The sequence below is a fragment of the Falco peregrinus genome, chromosome Z (genome assembly GCF_023634155.1).
Source record: "Falco peregrinus isolate bFalPer1 chromosome Z, bFalPer1.pri, whole genome shotgun sequence".
In the NCBI taxonomy this organism is placed as follows: Eukaryota; Metazoa; Chordata; class Aves; order Falconiformes; family Falconidae; genus Falco; species Falco peregrinus.
The window spans coordinates 4961717-4979802 of NC_073739.1; the positions used below are offsets into that span (position 1 = coordinate 4961717).

Below are 18086 nucleotides of genomic sequence, written 5' to 3' on the forward strand. Positions count from 1 at the left end.
GCTGTGTCTGCGTCTGCACTGGTTTTCAGCTCTGCTGCGTTGGCAGATGCCTCATTCACGGCTGCACTCTCTTTACTTAGGCTTCTTGCTCACACTTCAAATTAAAAGTAATTTGACCTAAATATTTACCTTATGCTAATTCACTCTAAATTATGCTCAGAACATACATTTGTAATACAAGCACACTTAACCTTAAATATAATGCATTCTAGAAATTCACGGCTCAGTTCAGCAGCTCCCTTAAAACTTTGCTTCTCAGGTAGCCTGGCATAATGTGAAAAGTTCTGCCAGAGCTGTACAGACCACTGCAATTTAGGAGTCATGAAAATTTGGGGTGTATTCTTTGCTTAAAGAAACCTGATTTTCCTCTGAAAAAAACCCAGGACCAAGTAGCTAACTGTAATGCTGTTTTCCAAGTATATGTCTTATTATGTGCAATTTAATGTAAGCAAGAGAAGGAATTCAAATATGTGAATTGATAAAAAGTATGTGTTGTGAAAGATAAAAGTAAAAAGTGATAGATAAAAAGTATGTGACAGTTTAAGGCAAAGGTTCATTGAACAGGATGATGCTTAGTTGCATAGTTAAGCAGTTATGTTTTCATATGAAAACATTTCCCTATGGAAAAAATCATAGAATCTCAAATCTTGGATAAAATGAAGACACTTCAGGAGGGAAGACTAAAAATATCAGGAAACTGGTGGAAAAAGTTTTCTATCTATCTAACTGGTGCTCATGTTAGCATTAATATGCAAGACTCTTCCTACAGGGGAGTTTCTGATTCAGCTGATAGCCTCTTTCCTTTTTAAGAGAGCTGAAACACAGATAAAAATAGATACATGAGGCTGAAATTAGTTTTGAAACTAGCAGCATTAGGTATCGAAGTCAGTAGAACAAATCTAGGTCTTCCTGCAAACGGTCATTTCCCTCCAGGATATTCTTCCCCTGCCCCATAACCTCACTTTACTTATCTGCTTTAATTTGTTCTCTATTGAGCTGATAACCGCAGCAAGTCTCGGTTTACAGATTTGCTGGAATCAAAGAATGGCAAAAAGTCTATGCATGAAAAAGTTAAAACAGCAAGTATTTGTTACTGTCATATCCCATAGAATTACATAGACATGACACTTTAAAAAGGGTGTCTTACTGTTTAAGCACGTTAATATTGAAGTCTACACTTCCTGTGGTATTTAATAACACTTAAACTCCCAGCAGCTCATTACAAATTGAAGGAGATGTTTTAAACAGTATGCAGAATCACTAGCTAAGCTCAGCACTGTTTTAACTGTGAATCTGACAACAGCGTGCTTCACAAACAGGAAAAAAAATGCAGAACTAACGAGCAAGATGATCAGAGGAGCAAAAAAAAAAATGGTGGATTGCTAATGTAAGACCTGATATTTCTTAATACTAACTAGAAAAGAGTGGATTAAAAGGAAGGCGGTGTTCCGGACCCGATACTAGAATGTCATTGGGCCAAGATGCCCTCGTTACTGGGTCAATGTACCTCAGGATTTAGCTCACAGACCATGAATTTAATATGATATTTTGTAAGTGACCTTGTATAACAGTAATACAATATCATTTACGTCATTACACCTATTTATTTCAGGCCTGGGCAGCCCTGCCTGGACTGTTGCAAAGTGAGCTTCAGATGTTCCCAGTCTACAGAAGACCACAAAAGGCTTTCATTAAAATTAATGAAATATTTCAAACTGATGAAAAACAAATAGAAAAAAATATAAGGATTTTTCTGAGGGGGATGAATGCAATTTTTCCTTCATGTGTTGATCATAACAGAGCTAGTTGAATTATTTCTTTCAATTAAGAAAACACATGAAAATAAAGTTCACCCATGCTTTTGCAGATGTCCTTCCTCTTTTCTTTTTTGCTTTAAACAACCCAGAATTCTTCACAGAATCTTCACTCCAGTCTGCCTGATTGAAATTTCTGCACAAAGAACTTGTAGCAGTCAGGAGCTTTGAATGTCAGATGTCCATGCTAATATTTTTGGCTATCTCTTCTGTTGGTGGTGCAACTAATATCAAGTATGCAGCCCACTTGAATGGGCTGTTGACAAGGCTATGACAATCTCATAAGCCTTGGTGACACTACCAGAGATTCATTCCACATTAATGAAGGCTTTATTATCCAGTGTCGCAATAATAAAAAGAATGGTCACATCGGCTGCTTCTAACAGAATTCTTTTAGTTTTGATTTCCATTTAATATCGTCAAGGTAATGGAACTACACAATTAAATACACGTTTAATCTACCCCTGGAAGTTGTTCATGCTCCTTCTCCCTGTGGCTAAAAGCAAAGTGAAAGTGAATTTTTCAGATGACCTTTTCTGATCCTTTCGGAACTGGAGAGAATCTGTGACCGCTCAAAGATCCAAACATGCTTGCCACCTTTGTCACCACACAGTAACTATGAGGGCCAGAAAAATGCAGCCAACTGGCAGCTCACATGAAACAACATTAAATTAATGTTAAAAGCCTGAATTCTGCACTCACTGAAGTGAATGACGGAGCTCTTTTGCAGCCCAGGGTAAAAGGAGAAGGCCTTTAATATCTGGGTTGCAGTAGTTCTCCTTTAGCTTACCCCTAAATGTCAAAGTTTCAAATAGTTTTTGGAAAAGTTCAGATCATATCCCCATAACCCTACATGCATATTTCTATGAGATCTGCAGCCAGACATCTGACTCCAGGCAGTTTCAGCTTACAAAGCATGGTCACTAAAGTAGACAAATCCAACCAGCTAGACTTGGTCAGAAGAAATCCTCTTGAAGGAAGGTCAGTACTATTTTTGTCCTCCCCAATCCACTCAGACGAGTACTCTGAACAGTAGGGGAGCCTCCTGCAATAGCAGACAGCAGTGTGGAAGAAAACAGCTGTTATACTGATAGAACAAGTACTCCATTCAACAGTTAATGTAAATAGCTAGTCAGGACACTGAGCAAGTGGAAAAGACAAGGACAGAAATCACCTTCCACAGGCCTTGTAACAACTGAAACCCTTTTGCCGAATCTCTATTATCCAAACAGATTTACCTTTGCACTGGGAGAGGGCAGAAGAATTAAACTATTGCTGTATCCCCTCATTCCATATGCGTCCCACCTATTTTTTCCCTGCATGTGCTGTCCTGCAGAGAATTTATGTGCTTGAAAACAGCTAAGGATGCACTATCCATGTATATCATATTCCCATCTAACATGCCCTGCATTGAGTCTAAATAAGAGCAGTTTCAAGTCAACAGATTTCCTGCTGTTCTTGCAAACACCTTTTGGTGAGGTAAGAAAGAAAACAGGAGAGTCTCCATCCATACCATGATAAATGGTGCTACAAATAAGCTTCGTGGAACTGTGCTTCAGCTTGTATCTTAATGTTGTTAATAAAAAACTTCTACCCATTATTTCCCCTGGTGCAACCTTTTAATCTTTTCTGTGTGTTTAAATATATTTATGTCATCAAACAATAAAATAATATGGGAATATAATCCATTTACTATTTTAAGATTACTGGAAGTGTGTAAGTTGGAAAACAAACTGATGCAGCTTCAGCAAAGCAGCAATAGCTCATGGAATACATACTAAGAAACACTAAGGCTTGTGAAATAATACATCTCATGCAAATGGTTACATGATCAATCAGCTGTTACTGAAAATCCAGTTGTTTTTAATCACATAGATATCACTACAACTAAACAGTGCGGACCCACAATCCAAATGAATCAATGGAAATCTTTTCAATGGCTTCACTGAGCTTTAAATCAGGGCACTAAATGCAAAGAGGATAAACCCAGTAGAAACACTTTCTAAATTATGTTTCAATATATTAGTAGAAATGAAAAGCAGAATCATGCAAGAATCAAGCCAATTATACTATGTGGAGTGTAAAGTAACATAAATCTATGCCTTCAGCCTCACAGCCTCACTAACACTACAGTTATTATACTTTCATCATAATTATTGGTTCTGAAAGCTGGTGCTAGAAGTCTTGGAACTCTACTGTGAATGTCTTGGAAGACTAGCTGCCTTCCTTTTTTAAAGTAAATTCAGCCTCTTGAAAGATATCTGTGACAAAACTGGGGATTAAGTTATCCGTAAATCCTGTATTTAAGTAAGCAAGTTGACACTGAAGCTATTGTATGAACTGTTACTAATGGCAAAATTTTGCAGCTTCATTTACAAAATAATTGAGGTTCACTTCAAAAAGAAACCATGGTAGTATGGGCAAGTTCCAAACAACTAATGTCTTAATGTTTAAGGACAAATTCATTCAATAATTCAAATCCAATTTTAATTCCAAGCTATAAACCAATTAAAATAAATACTGTGATAGTTTTATGTTGATAGAACTATTGCTTTTTTGGCTTGGCCCACAGCAATAGGCAACCTTTAAGGAAAGCACAAAATGTCTCCATCATAAATATAATTTTTCCTTTATACGTTATTTTCTTCCATGGAGAACACAAGGGACTACTAATACAAAATTCAGAAATTCTTGGAAAGTGTATTTAAAGAATATAATTTGTTGTTATGCCTAGGCTGAGTTTTTTACTGCTTTATGAAATCCTTGAGGACTTAACAACGTAACTTCTTAAAAACCAACCTGAGTATATGAAGAAATTTATAGATAAAATGAATAGAACCAATATATTAATAGTAACTCACTAACAAGTTCTTCAAAAACAGCTACTGAAGACTACTCCTAAATTGCAGGCACATGTATAAAGAACACTAATCATAGTGTTAAATAATTTTATGGAGAGTTTCTCACACTTGTGAATCACCAGTTTCAACAAAACATTCATCCATTTACATCAAATGTAAACACCAGCAGCTTTTCACTGATTTTATTTTAAGATGCCAATTGTTGAATTTTATTTTTCTGGAAACAGGAAAGCAGTTTCTGTAATTTATGATGATATTTTGAATAGCAGAGATAGTGTTGATCATATGTGACAGCTACTCAGCCATTTTATCTAAAGCAGTGGTAATAATTAATTAACCATTCCTGCCGGGCCTATTTAGCCATAGCGACAGTAATGGAGACTTTGTTTCATAACTACAACATGCCAATATTATTGTATGTGGGTTTTAGAATGTGTTAGGCGACTCAAATGCTCTTTAAAATTCAGACAGGGAAAGATGAGAATTTTTTTTTGAAGTAGCGTCATTTTTATATGCAAGAGGTAAAAACAAGAACACTGCAAACATGTAGAAACATACATAATTTGGGTCTATGAATTTAAAGGCACATCCTCATGCAAGTAAACTCCTATTATAATAGTTCTCAAAACACAGTACTAAAAGCCTGTATCCTGTAACAACTTGCAGATGTGCTTAACCATGTCTATAATACACCGAAGTCAAAGTGAGGGCAGAGGGGGTACAAAGTACAGCACACACATCAGTCTTTGTAGAATCAAGGCCTCAACTAATAAATTCCTAACAATGCATGTTACTAAATTTGAAAAAATCTGTGTGTGAGGTTTCTGGTTGTTTCCATAAGTACTTTTTGTTTGATAATTTTCCATGTATTGTGTATATGTATGTGTACACAAAGTTATGCTCTTTTTAATCACTTATGAGAATAAGTCACCTTAGAAATACAATATGATGTGCAAACATGGTACTTTTTGCTACTCACCTGTCTGTTACGTTCATCCATAATCCTTGTAATCTGAATCTTTTTTCTCCCCATAGTCCCCGTTTTTTTTTCTCTCCTTCTTCCTTAAAATTATGTATTTTTCCCTTCTCTTTTCTTCCTCTTTCCCGTTTCCTCAAAACAAACCTCCTTCTTCAGCACTTGCACTACTCAGTTCACAGTCCCCTGCATCCGTTCCTGCTAAACACCAAAAAGAAATCAAATGTTAGTACAAAAATTGATAACTAGATGGAAGTTATTATACAGAGCTGACCAAGCATCCTTATAATTTAGTGTACAAGTAAATTATAATAAAAAAATACTGCATCTATAAAATAAGTAATGCTAGAGAAACGATATTTTAATTCAAAAGCTTCTTTTTATGGCCAAATCCACCGAAGTATCAGGAAACAAAGGACTGAAATACACGTTGCCAAAATTTTAACGGAATTAGGTGTCTCTAGTTTTAAATATCACTCACTGCTCTAATATGAAAAATTACCTAAATCAGAGAGTTAATGAACCTTTCTGTACCTATGTATGCTAAGTAGGCCAGCTAATTCATTTCTGAAGAGAAAACAATCTTGTGTTTTGACAGCAGAGGTGATAATGTCCCTCATTATGCAAATAGGATGGACCTTTATTAAAGTGTTACTTGATATATGAGAGATGTCAACTACTTTAAATCCAAAATTTTAAACTTTATTCTATAAGAATATAGCTTAGTGCAAGTACTGCTAAAGATACTTGAACAGTGGTGCATTTTCCCTCATTTCATTTCAAAGCAGATTCTAAAACATTCTGACAAATGATCTATAACTAGCAAACACGTATGTCTTTCCTTATAAAAATTCCTGCACAAATAGCTATACAGCACAGAATAATAGGGACAGATGATAATTTAAGAACGTTTTGAAAAATATTTTCACAGTTTTAGCAAGGCACTAATACTAGCTCTCTGAACTTTACAATACTGTGCCTGTCACAAAACCAAGGACAGCTAGGCGCAATATGTAAAAATACGTAATGCAGTACATGTTCCATATTTCACAAAATATCATAAATCACAAAATCAATTTCTATCCTATGCAAAGCATCTTTAGTAGTAAAAAACTTGATAGAAATAGAAGAAAATACATACATGATGTTTAGTCTAGCACTAAAGTAAAAGATGCATGGTTTTCCTTTTTAACCTTTGTTCACCTTATTTTTTTATTCACATATCAGCACAGAGTTCTTTAAAATACAGAAGTGAAAAAAAAACCTGAACAAGATTAATTTAGAATGATATTTAAAAATCTTTATGTTAGAAACATCATGTCTTAAAAATATTGTCTTGGAAATAAAAATTTAGTAATTTTAGAAGAGAGGCTGGTGTTTCCATATTTATTTTAAGCTTGTAGTCTTGCAGCCAACCTGATAAATTCTCACAATATGTTACGTAACACTAAGCTGATGTCCTGGCCACTTAATCCATTATTTGGCTCTGATTCAAAGCTACTGAGGTAGAAAAGCTAGACCTTACTCATTCCAATCTTCAATTCTCTCTTGATTTTCTTTGCATACATTAAACTTTAAGCTGCTCGAGTGTTTTATCGCTCTAAGAAAAAATAAGTTAACAAACGGGCAGTCAGTCTGAGTTCTCTGACTATTCACTATGATATAAATAATATGCTGGGCAAAACAAATGTTCATGTTTAATACTTACTTTTCTGTACATGAATGACTTCTTATATTATTTGCTAGGCAGATTTATATATGCCTAAATTGTTACCATAAGGCAGAACACAGAACAATTCAAATTGCCAGCATAATAAAGTGTAAAAGGCTGCAAAATTTTTTTGCTGCGTTTTACTTGTTAGAAAACAGTTCAGCTTCTCACTGCTTAAAAAGGCACAAAGGCCCTTGATCATATTTGCAACAAAAAAATACTAGAAGTCTAGAACTTTGAAATAAATTGATTAAATGTATCTATAAACCTTTTTTTTCCAAACAAAGCTAGGAGACGGTCTTATCTGATATTCAGTGTTGACAAACAAACCCAGCCTATTTTTAGAAACAGTTTTAAATTTCCTCGGACTGGGTCTCTTTCCTGTTTTTCCTATAGTCTTACCTCCGATACAAAGAGCAAGTTAGAGTGGTGTTTCCCATGCACATGCAGGACCCAAAGGAGTCTAACAGGCTTTCTCTGTAAGGTAAGCCAATACGCTAATCCACAGCAAATGCATATGGAACAACTTCCTTTCCTTTCATTCAGCTGAAGCCAGTGGCACTATCGGCTTACAGAACTACGCCTGCCTAAGCTCTTATTCATTGCAAGGTGGAAGGTCGGGGTGGACAGATTAGAGCATTGGTGACAGGTTAGCAAGGACGAGAGCTGCTTTGCAGATCAAGATGCTGGTGCTGAGCGAGCTCAGAAAAATCGTGAATACTGAGAAAATCTACCAGGAAGGACAAAAATCTTCGTGGAGCAGCAGTATGTTGAAGTCCCTCCCACACACTTTTCAGTTCCACATTTAAGACTGGTCTTCAAACAACAAAAGCTTTTACAGCCATTTTAAAGTCAGCGCACTTAAATTTCCTATGATGTACAAAAAATTATCTTGAAATAATTCATGCAACACTGGGTGAGCAGAATTTTGTTTTTCATTACCTGTAGCAATCCACTAAGTACAATAGTTTTAAGTGGAAAAACAGATGTGCGAGAAAATAAAGTTGAAAGTGGGCAAGGACTGTTTGGTTGTTAGATATTATCATACAGCCCGAGACAACCTGAAGGAGAAGACAGGACGTGCTAAGTCATATGTATCCAACATACAACTTGCAAAGAAATATAAATTTGCTTCAACAGGCAGCGGGTTAAGATTTCTTACACGGATGAAAATGATCACTTTCCTGTTCGTTTTTTGCTTACAAGTCTAATTTCAAACAAAAGCCTTTCAATTTTTCTAGAAAAGTTATTTCCTTTTTAAAAAGTAATTTCTGCTGTTTTTTCTGCTATTCAAAAGAAATGGGGATATTCTCTATATCTGGCTTACTCCTTTACACATACATAGGTATCAACACATACTGCCTCACATGCTATTCTTGCTATGTGTCTGCCTATCATTCTATTAATTTCATTAATATATATATAGAGCAGGTAGCTGGGTCGATTCCAAGTCAATTAGATTCAGATGAGTGAATCAAGACATATAATCAAGGGCTATAACCTTCAAAGGCTGTTGACTTCCGAGTCAAACAGAACGTAAAAAACTCTGGAAACCAACAAATCCCCGTGGATGCTTTAGGACCTTCACCAGTGTTCTCAATACTTTTAGAAAATTCTTGCAGGATCAAGGATTACAGTATTAGATATTTAAAGGTCATGTTAACTGAGAAATTGTATTTCTCTAACACTGATAAAGCACACTAGCTAGAAAAAGTGAAGGTACAATGAAACTCAAATACTACTGCAGGCTTTCATTATCCACAAGAATCTAAGAAGGAACTTAAAATAATTGCAGAAGCTTTGTTGAAGTGAGGCTCCACATAAAAGAAACCTTCCGACTTAATGACACGGTCACATGCAAACAAACTGTACTTAAAGAAACACATAGTTACATGCTATGGTGTTACAGTCTTCAGCATTTTTTCTTTTTGCAAACCCAAACATAAAAAAAACCCAAACCCAGACTGCTTACAAAAAGAGGAACTTCATTTTTGGCGGGCTTCTGTTGACTATATGATTTGGCAGAGGCAGCGGTAGCTGACAGAAGATTAATCTGAGCCTTGAGAAGGGAAAAGAGCTAATGGACAAATGACTGCTCCTGTCTTTCGTACGTTCACACACAGGCACATACACACGCGTGCACATACACACACACATGCACACCCACCACCCCTTCTCTGCAACACAGAAGAATCTTGACAGAATGGCAGGAAACACGCACAGAGCGGTCAGGGAAGGATGTGATGTCAGCAACCACGAACAATAAAAGGTGTAAAGGTGCTTCCTTCCCTAAACTGTTCCAGAAGTGCAAAATGGGAACCAAAACTCTCCACTTCCTTCTCCGAGCAGAACTGTCTGAATCTGCTCTGCTGCAACACCCCAGACAGAGAGTTCTTTGAACAGTCACACTGGGGGCAATAAGGAATATTAAAACAGGAGAGTCAAAATATTTAATTTATAAACAAGAAGGCAGCCAGCGATAAACTAAGTTAAAATGTGCTACAGTTTAGCATTTTCATGGTTGCTTTACAAAAGAAACAAACTTGCCGTAAAGATGTCCCTGTGCTGTTCGTTATGCAGCTTGCGTTCTGAGTGGATTAATTAGGTTAAGGCTAAAGAACCAAACTGAACTTTTTGTATTATCCTGACGTAAGGAAGCAAACCAAAAAATGCTGTGCCCATTCTCTTACCATTCTTATCTCGATAAATTAAAGTAACTTCAAAGATCTATGAAATCTTTTCATGCAAACCTGTTTACTCAAAAGAGTTTTGAATCGGATTCTAAATGAAAATCTAAATGTACTGAGTAAGAACACATCAGCTACTTTTCTGATCAAAAACTAGCTGCAAAGATTCAACATAACCATGAACAGCATGGAACATATATTCAAATAAAATGGTCACTCAAACATTTTCTGTAAAAGCCCTAGCTGACTGTGTTCCCTATACAGACAAAGGCAGCCACACAGTAAAGAAACAGCTGGGCATCCTTCATCAAATAAAGACATCAATCTTTTGGGGTCTGTCATCTTGAGCTGGATAAAGTTGAAGAAATACAGAAAAGTGTGAAACCAACGATCAGCTCTAATGTCATCCAACTGAAATCAGTTGACATCAAAGATAGAAGTGGTCCTTCACATTCAGTGTGGTTTGGTCCATTAACAGAAAGGTTATGATAAAATTATACATGTCATCACCACAGCGATACATCAGTAAAGCAGAAATGGCACGATCTACAGTATGGTTATCCAGGCAGAAAGCCATGCAACAAACGAATCTGAGTAATCTTAAGGTTTCAAACATCTGTCCACAACACTGATTTAGAAATTAAACATAACCTACATTTATGTGTTTTGATCTTATGGGCAGGCTGCCACATAAAAAGATTGGAAGGGAGTTCATTTTAATCTACTAAATTTAACTCTCAAGAGATCATGCATTTTGCTGCAGGAAGTATAAAACAAACATTTAAGCCATAATGGATGTCATGTAACAGATGAAATACTACAAAGGGAGAGAGTATGCCAAACTGAAAAAGCCTGTACATAAAAAAAAAAAATAAATATTTGTAATCTTTACCTACCCAAGCTTATTCATCTTTTAATTTATCTAATCTGATTCTTGATTTATAGCGTGAGTCTAATTTATAACAGAGAACCATCCAAAGGCAATGAAATTCTGCATCAAGGCAGGAGTAAGATGTTCACAAACTTGCAAACTGCAAAATCAAAATCATAGATGCAGTCAATTTAAGGTTTTAGAGAAAACTTGAATCACTTGATCTGAATTCATATTCCACTATTTTTACTACTGATTTTGAAAGCATCTGCTGAACTTGCAGGATTATTCCAACTGATACTCCATTTATTTATTTGTTTGGTTTTTTGTTTGTAAAGAATAGCAGAATGTGTTTAAGTCTGAACTTCAGGAGATATATCTTCTTTGCTTTTCACATTTATATTTTAACATATTCCTATTAACACTGACAATGTAGCAATGAATTGCTGAAAATACCTCTCTTTCAGCCAAGTTACTGTCTTGTAATCAATACCATTATTTGTATGCCTAAAAGGAAGAGGCATGAGAATACCTAGCACTGTGATTTTTTTAGAATTTGGAGTTAAACACTACTGAGGACTAGTTGCAAGAATGCTTCACCTCCTTTGCATCACAGAACTGTGGTCATGGTGGCTTACAACTCCAACACACTACCAAGTTATCTCAGGAGCAAGAGCTTATGCAATGTGGGTGGGAAAGTTTCACTCGCTATTGTTTTGCAAAGTTCCCCTGAAAAGATTTTTTGGGCAAGCTAAGCATCATTGCCAAAATAGCAGAGAAGATGGTAATTCGTAGTAGTAGTCCTCCTTCATCATGCCACAGACCCTGCTTTTCAAAAGCCTCAGTTATCCAGACCCTGAATACCCAATCTGTAGCCACCTATCGATTTATGCTGGCCCATGCTTGTATGAAAAGGAAAGGAGTGACTTCAGCTTACCTTCCAGAGGGTGTGCTGAGAGTCATCCATCAGGCATGGTGAAGGAGGGTTTTCTCACTAGTACATACATGTTACACCAAACCTGGACGTGCTGATAAAGATTCACGATAGGAGGCCAAAGGCCTTCCAAGTGATTGTGGCATTTGCCACAGATGTGAGTCATTCCTTGCAGTGGCGCACCAAAAGAGGAAGCAACCGCTGGCAATCTAGATGAAAACTGATTGCCTGCAGGCCAGTAAGAAGAGATACGTGTTTGCTATGCTTGATGAAGAAAGGAAGACTCAGCTATCTACAATATTTTTGAAGACTAGGTGAAGAACATTTGATTTGTAAAGGAAGGAAAGCAGATGCTAATGCTTATTTCAAGGAAAGCAATTAAGTGAAATGCTAAAAATCATACTTTGAAAAGTTGATTTTAAATCTACAGTGACGAGCGGGTGATATTTCAGTGTCTATGCATCACCCACTTGAAAAAAAATGGAAAGCAAATAGCATGAAGAAAAAGTTTACAGGTTTGTGATGAGGTTCATGATATACCTTTGGCAGCTAGACAGACATAATGGGACTCTGACCAATAAATATGGAATAGGATCCTTGAAGTGCCTGGGAGACTGGCTGAAGCACAACACTTTATTGAATCAGACAAGCTAATAATACAAGGGAAAAAATAAAGGACTGAAAACTGAATCACTTAATTGGTCTGAAAAAGAGACAGTGACTAGGAATGGGAACCTGTCTGAAAATGGAGTAGGGAAATTGGACTGCTGCAATTTCAGCTAGGAGTCTTGAGAGTTTTTGGCTAATGATTCAATTGGATTGCATTATAGTTAATAGATACACAATAAATAATCTGGAAAGGTGTTTTACAAATTCAGTCATTTTCTGAGCCGGAGAGAAGAGGAAGAATTTCAGTGGTCAACAGAGTATGATTTAGTAACTTGTGTGTTCAAAAGGTTTCTTGGAACTACTCTCATCTTAGTCTACCTGTATTTAAAGACTTCGTTAATAGCAGGTAAGACACTAGCGCTTAAAGTTTGGGAGCAGTCTTATACACAAAGGGCTTTGAAGAATGTTAGCTTATTACACGAAAAGTCTAAGATCTCTAGAGTCAAGTCAATTGCATCACCCGAAAGCAGTCTCTGGTTGTGGTTAGATCTAGATTTACAGATTTGTTACTAGTGCTTGTATATGAGGAAGTCTGTGGCGAGAAACATAAATTCCACAAAGGCTTTTAAGATTCAGGGGACAACTCCAGGTATTGGAAAAAGCCATCTACTGCAATATAAAATCACAGTCTGAACCTGGGCACAAGTGTTTGGCAATGCCAATACCAGTGGCAGACAATTTTAGATTGTTTTCTATTGGAGAAAGTAAGGATTGATTCTCAAAATGATTCCTTGTTACTAGAAAAGATTTTTGATTACTTTCTGCTTATAATTTGCTGAATTGTAGAAATGCAAGGAATCTTGGTATGCACACTTAAGAGAAGAGAGCTGGAGACAGCAGTATCTGCGCTATGGTCAATGATCTGTCTTGAAGCAATAGACGGAGTAGATGGAGAAGAGAATTAAATTTTGTGTAAAGTGGGTGAACTTGTTCAGGTCTACACAGACCTGGTCTCTTTCCTCTTCATCCAACAATCTCCAGAGGAATTTTACACACTCTGACACAGGATCCTCCCTTTTCTCACTTGAAGGGCACCGTAATCATAACTATCTGTGTTTAGCAACACAAGCCACATTCTGCTCTTCTAGGTCTGTACTGCACCACCATTTCATCTCTGTGTGGAGGAACAAGGATTTTTAGTATAGAAACCTAATAATCATATTTTGAAAAGGCATACCGTACATGTTTGCAAAATAAACTCAGGAAGTTTTTATAGAAAAGAGATAGCTTCTAGAAAGATAATTTTGTGGCATGGATAAGCAGGACAAAACACAGTAACAAGCCAAAGGCTCTTTATAAAGTATTGAGCAAATAACGGAGGGAGTGCTATATTTCAAAGACTAAGATGAAAATTAGGAAGCTTCATCTAAGGAGGTAGAATAGGGACAAAATTGAGGATGACAGTACCTTAGAACTGGGAACGTAAGTGTAGAAATTAAGAGAAGAAAAACCAAGCCGTGAATAAGTTCCACATTAGAAGAAAACACATGGATCTGCTGGGCAACAGATCCTGTAGAAATATTGTGAAGGAGTTAATGAAAGGAATCCTTTCCAACATGACCAAAGTGAGTGACAGAAATTGTCAAGGTAAAGCCTGAATTAAGGTAAAACTGTTTTGGGTTAGTGATGGGAAATGTCTCAACTGAAAACCTGTACAAATATATTAAAGTGGTACAACATTTTTTTCCGGCTGGGAAGTGTTGCTCACGGTGTTGCCATTTTAAGAGTAATTTGAGTAATGGCTGAAGATGAAAGAAGGTGAAAGGGGTAAGATTACTGCCGGTAAGCATAAATTCTGTGATTTTATGGACCTGGATACTTAAATAAAAGGCAGCAAAGAACTTTGCTGGGTATTATTTTATGGAGGTTTGAGATCTGTGACCATGAAGAGAGGCTGAAAATTGACAGACATTGGGGGAGAGCTCAGTTATAGAAAATGCAGGGACCTGAAGTAAAACTGACACAGAGAAATGGCTTTGGAATTACTGCTGATGGGAAAGGGAACTCAGACATAAACACTTGTTAATGGACATTAATTCTCAGCTCTTGCTACATTTAGAGATATAAGAAATCTTTGTGAACAAACAGTATTAAGGAAATATTTGAGTGACTTGTCAGTTTCCCTGCCCTAATCGAAACAACCTGTAATACCCTGAATTTGGCTAGCTACTCAAGCCAAAAGGGGGCAATAACTCTTAAGCTTATCCCCCAACATGGTTCAGCTTCCTACCAGAGAACTGAAACAATCAAACATGGAAGACTTCAGGCAGGTGTCCCTGAGCCACAGAAATTCCTCAAAATGTGACCAAATCTTGGGAGATCCTTGGAAGCTGTATGTGCCACTTTCTCAAGCTAAATAGGTAGTAGTTTACTGTTCTCTTACTCAGGCCTGAAAAATTTGATTCTGTATGGATTGACTAATGTCTTAGACATCTATCTGTTTATTTATTTACCACCAATATATCCTGTATGCTGCAACCAGTCAACTGAAGCAATCACTGACATGTCAAAGATGGACTGAGTCTCAGGCAGATATGCTTTTAAACCTAGAGAATTCCATTGTTTTATATGTAGCTACTCCTTTATATGAATGCAAACATGAGACCAGGTCCATTGCTAGCATCGAAAAAGAAGTTAACTTTGTAAGCAGAGTTAGTATCCAATGTAGATTAACAAAGTTGGAAAAAATAAATTGCCTTTATGGTGTACAAGCCCTTCTTTGGATCCTTAGTGTACCCCAAACTCATCCTTTTTTTCCAGCTATAGAAGCTGGTCTAACGAAACATATTACCTCTGCCAAGAAACCACCTCTTGCTTGTGGTGTTACAGCATCTCAGATACAACTATACTACCACAGAAACAGGAAGTTGGTTTTCCTACAACATAGACCTAAAAACATAACTTTCATATTTGAGTAGCTTTTTAAGTTTTCTAAAGCAACCTCAGATCAGTACACCCTTCGTCTGGCAATTAATGTCCTAGAGAGGAATGATTAGATACAGAGATGTGCTGCTTCTCTCTTTTGTATACCCAGTTCTAGAAACACCCCTTTTTTGCTTTAATTTCTAACCTTCCCAGAAATATCAAGAATTAAATATAGTTCTTCTGAAATGTAAAGTAGACTGCACAACATGGTAGAGAGCTGCTGAGCTGCTAACTGTTCATTCAGTCTGTGTAAATGTTAATATGATAAATATGAGTATAACAACTGTGACACTCCCTGAACTCAACTGCTTGCTCAGAGACAGCTGCAGGCTTCAAATGAGGAGGGGGAAAAAAAAAAAAAAAAAAAGGCAAGGGAAATAAATCAATCTTCCCAATGACCATGACAGCTGAAAAGTCTACATTAATGCTTCCAGTCCCACTCAGACATTCTTTTTCCCCCAAGGACAAAATAAGATGAAATGTATGTCAGGTACATAATAAGGCTAATAAAAAAAAATGAAAACACCTGCATTTCACTGAACAGGGGTGAGGAACTGCCCCTGTCTGTGAAATATGTCTTTTTCTAATGGCAAAGCGCATAAATTAGAACAGGTTGATATCAAAATACACACAATTTAAGAAGAAACACATGAACTCAGAATACATCTGTTCTAAAAAAAGGAAAAATGTACAGTGGCAGTATAGCAAAGAAGCGCTTATATTGTGATTTCAAAGGTCTGATACCTCTTATTAAGCAACATTATAGGAAATAAACCTTGCACATGTATTGTCTGGTGCCTCATACATGGAATTTTTCAGGTTTCAGGATGAGGCATCTGTTAGAAAAATGGAAGGTTCTGACTATCAGGAGACAAAGTATATGGCCATATCTGCTACGGGTAGCACACCATCCCTCATTTAACTGAAGCTACTTGATTTCTACCTCCTGGCTGTATCTTGACAACAGGCATCTATGCAGGAAGATCCAAACTGGATTCCCACTGGTTTTGGAACTAGAAGAAAATGCATAAACAGACACGGCTAGAAGGAAGAAAAGATAACATGGAATTTGCTATGAGGGAGACAATAGAAGAAGATGCCTGACGGGGGAAGAAATGGGAAAGGTGCCTGAAACAACTGACTTATGCAGTCTGTTGAGGAAGGAATTTTCTGTTGTTCTGGCTTAGTGGAATATTCTACAGGTTTGGGGTTTTTTTTGCCTTTAGTGGTGGAGAAAGGGACAAGCAATAGATACGTTTCTGTTAACAGTATTCACATGAAAACAGAGAGAGAGAATGCAGGAACGTAAGATACACAGGACACTCAGAAGTTATGCTCTGATATGATAAAGAGCTAAAAGAACTGCACTTCAGATACTACAGATCCATCTTGAATAAGTTACAAAGACATAAATAGCCCCATCTAATTTAGTGTGCTATTCAACCACATCATAGTTCACATTCAGTTTTTGAAAATTATATTAGGTAACTAATTCATACTTTCCACATGAGGATTTGTTCTTGTAATTTTTCACAGAATTAAGAGTCTAACAGCTCTCACCTTGAGACCTGTAAAAGCAAATTTTCTACTGAAACTGAAGGTGTTTACCACAGTGGCATACCTACTACTGTCTATCACTACAAAAGCCACAAGTAAGCATCACACCCTGCCTACTGAACCTCAGCTGTGACCACTCCATACACACATGCAGCTAGTTTTATTTTATTTCTTATGCATACATTGCATTTGGCAGTAGCCAATGCAAAAAGTCAAAATCCTTGACAAATATCAGAAGAAAACAGACATATAAAATGTGCTTAATTTGCAGAGGGAAATACAGTGCAATTTTCTTGATAGTCTCTGTTCATCTTGAATGAGCATTTTTTTTTCTAAATAGATCATTGCCAGCATTGCTCATTTTATTACTGTCTAGAAGCATGCTGAAAAGACAAAACAAAACATAATCAATACAAAGATACATTAGCTAAATCCTTTTGTGGCCTTGAATGTACATTATGTTTTTTCAGAAATGGCATTTTTCGAGCTCTATTGATATGCAAGGTGATTTCTGACAAAAAATATTCTTAGAAACAGACAGCTGCGGCAAAAGTAGCAGGCAGTACAGTGTAAATAATTGAATCTATGGTTGGGATACAAACATGGCTGAGATGTGCTCCCTTTTCTGCCAACAATATTTCATGTCACCTTCATTTTTTTACTCAGTTTCTCTGTTGGAAACTTGGGGATAAGAAACATGGGGATTTGTTCATGCAAGTTCACCCCTAAGTACAGTGACTGTGACACCAGACAGAAGTTCTGAGGGCTTTCAGTAAATATGCTGTAATTCTCACCTGGCATGGCCAGTGAATGTGTAAACAAATAAGATAATTTAGCAGACTTAAAAATGTATAAAAGTAATTTTAAGGGCAAGATTATGGTCATAAAAATATTAATATCTGTGTGGAAAATTACTGATTTCAGGAAGTTATAATTATCTGGTAAAACAAGCATTTGTATACATGTGTTCTTCTAGCACTATAGCATTTTATGCTAATGTATATCTTCTTGAAATAAAGATATTTGACAGCACTGTCATATAAGGTCCAACATGGTACACAGCAGATTCATCAATTTCCTG

At 36.6% G+C, this 18086-nt stretch overlaps 1 protein-coding gene across 14 annotated transcripts in view; it reads right to left on the reverse strand.

The window, feature by feature from the left end:
- The window catches only part of MEF2C (myocyte enhancer factor 2C), a 128162-nt gene that overhangs the window by 74425 nt on the left and 35651 nt on the right, over window positions 1-18086 (reverse strand). For 13 of the 14 annotated variants that reach the window (XM_027786048.2, XM_055791336.1, XM_027786044.2 and 10 more), the window contains exon 2: window positions 5655-5852. In XM_027786048.2, coding sequence (XP_027641849.1) covers window positions 5655-5708 — 54 coding nt within the window. In that variant the 5' untranslated portion in view covers window positions 5709-5852. The remainder of the gene's footprint in view (window positions 1-5654; window positions 5853-18086) is intronic. The other variant, XM_027786050.2, reaches the window with a different exon arrangement.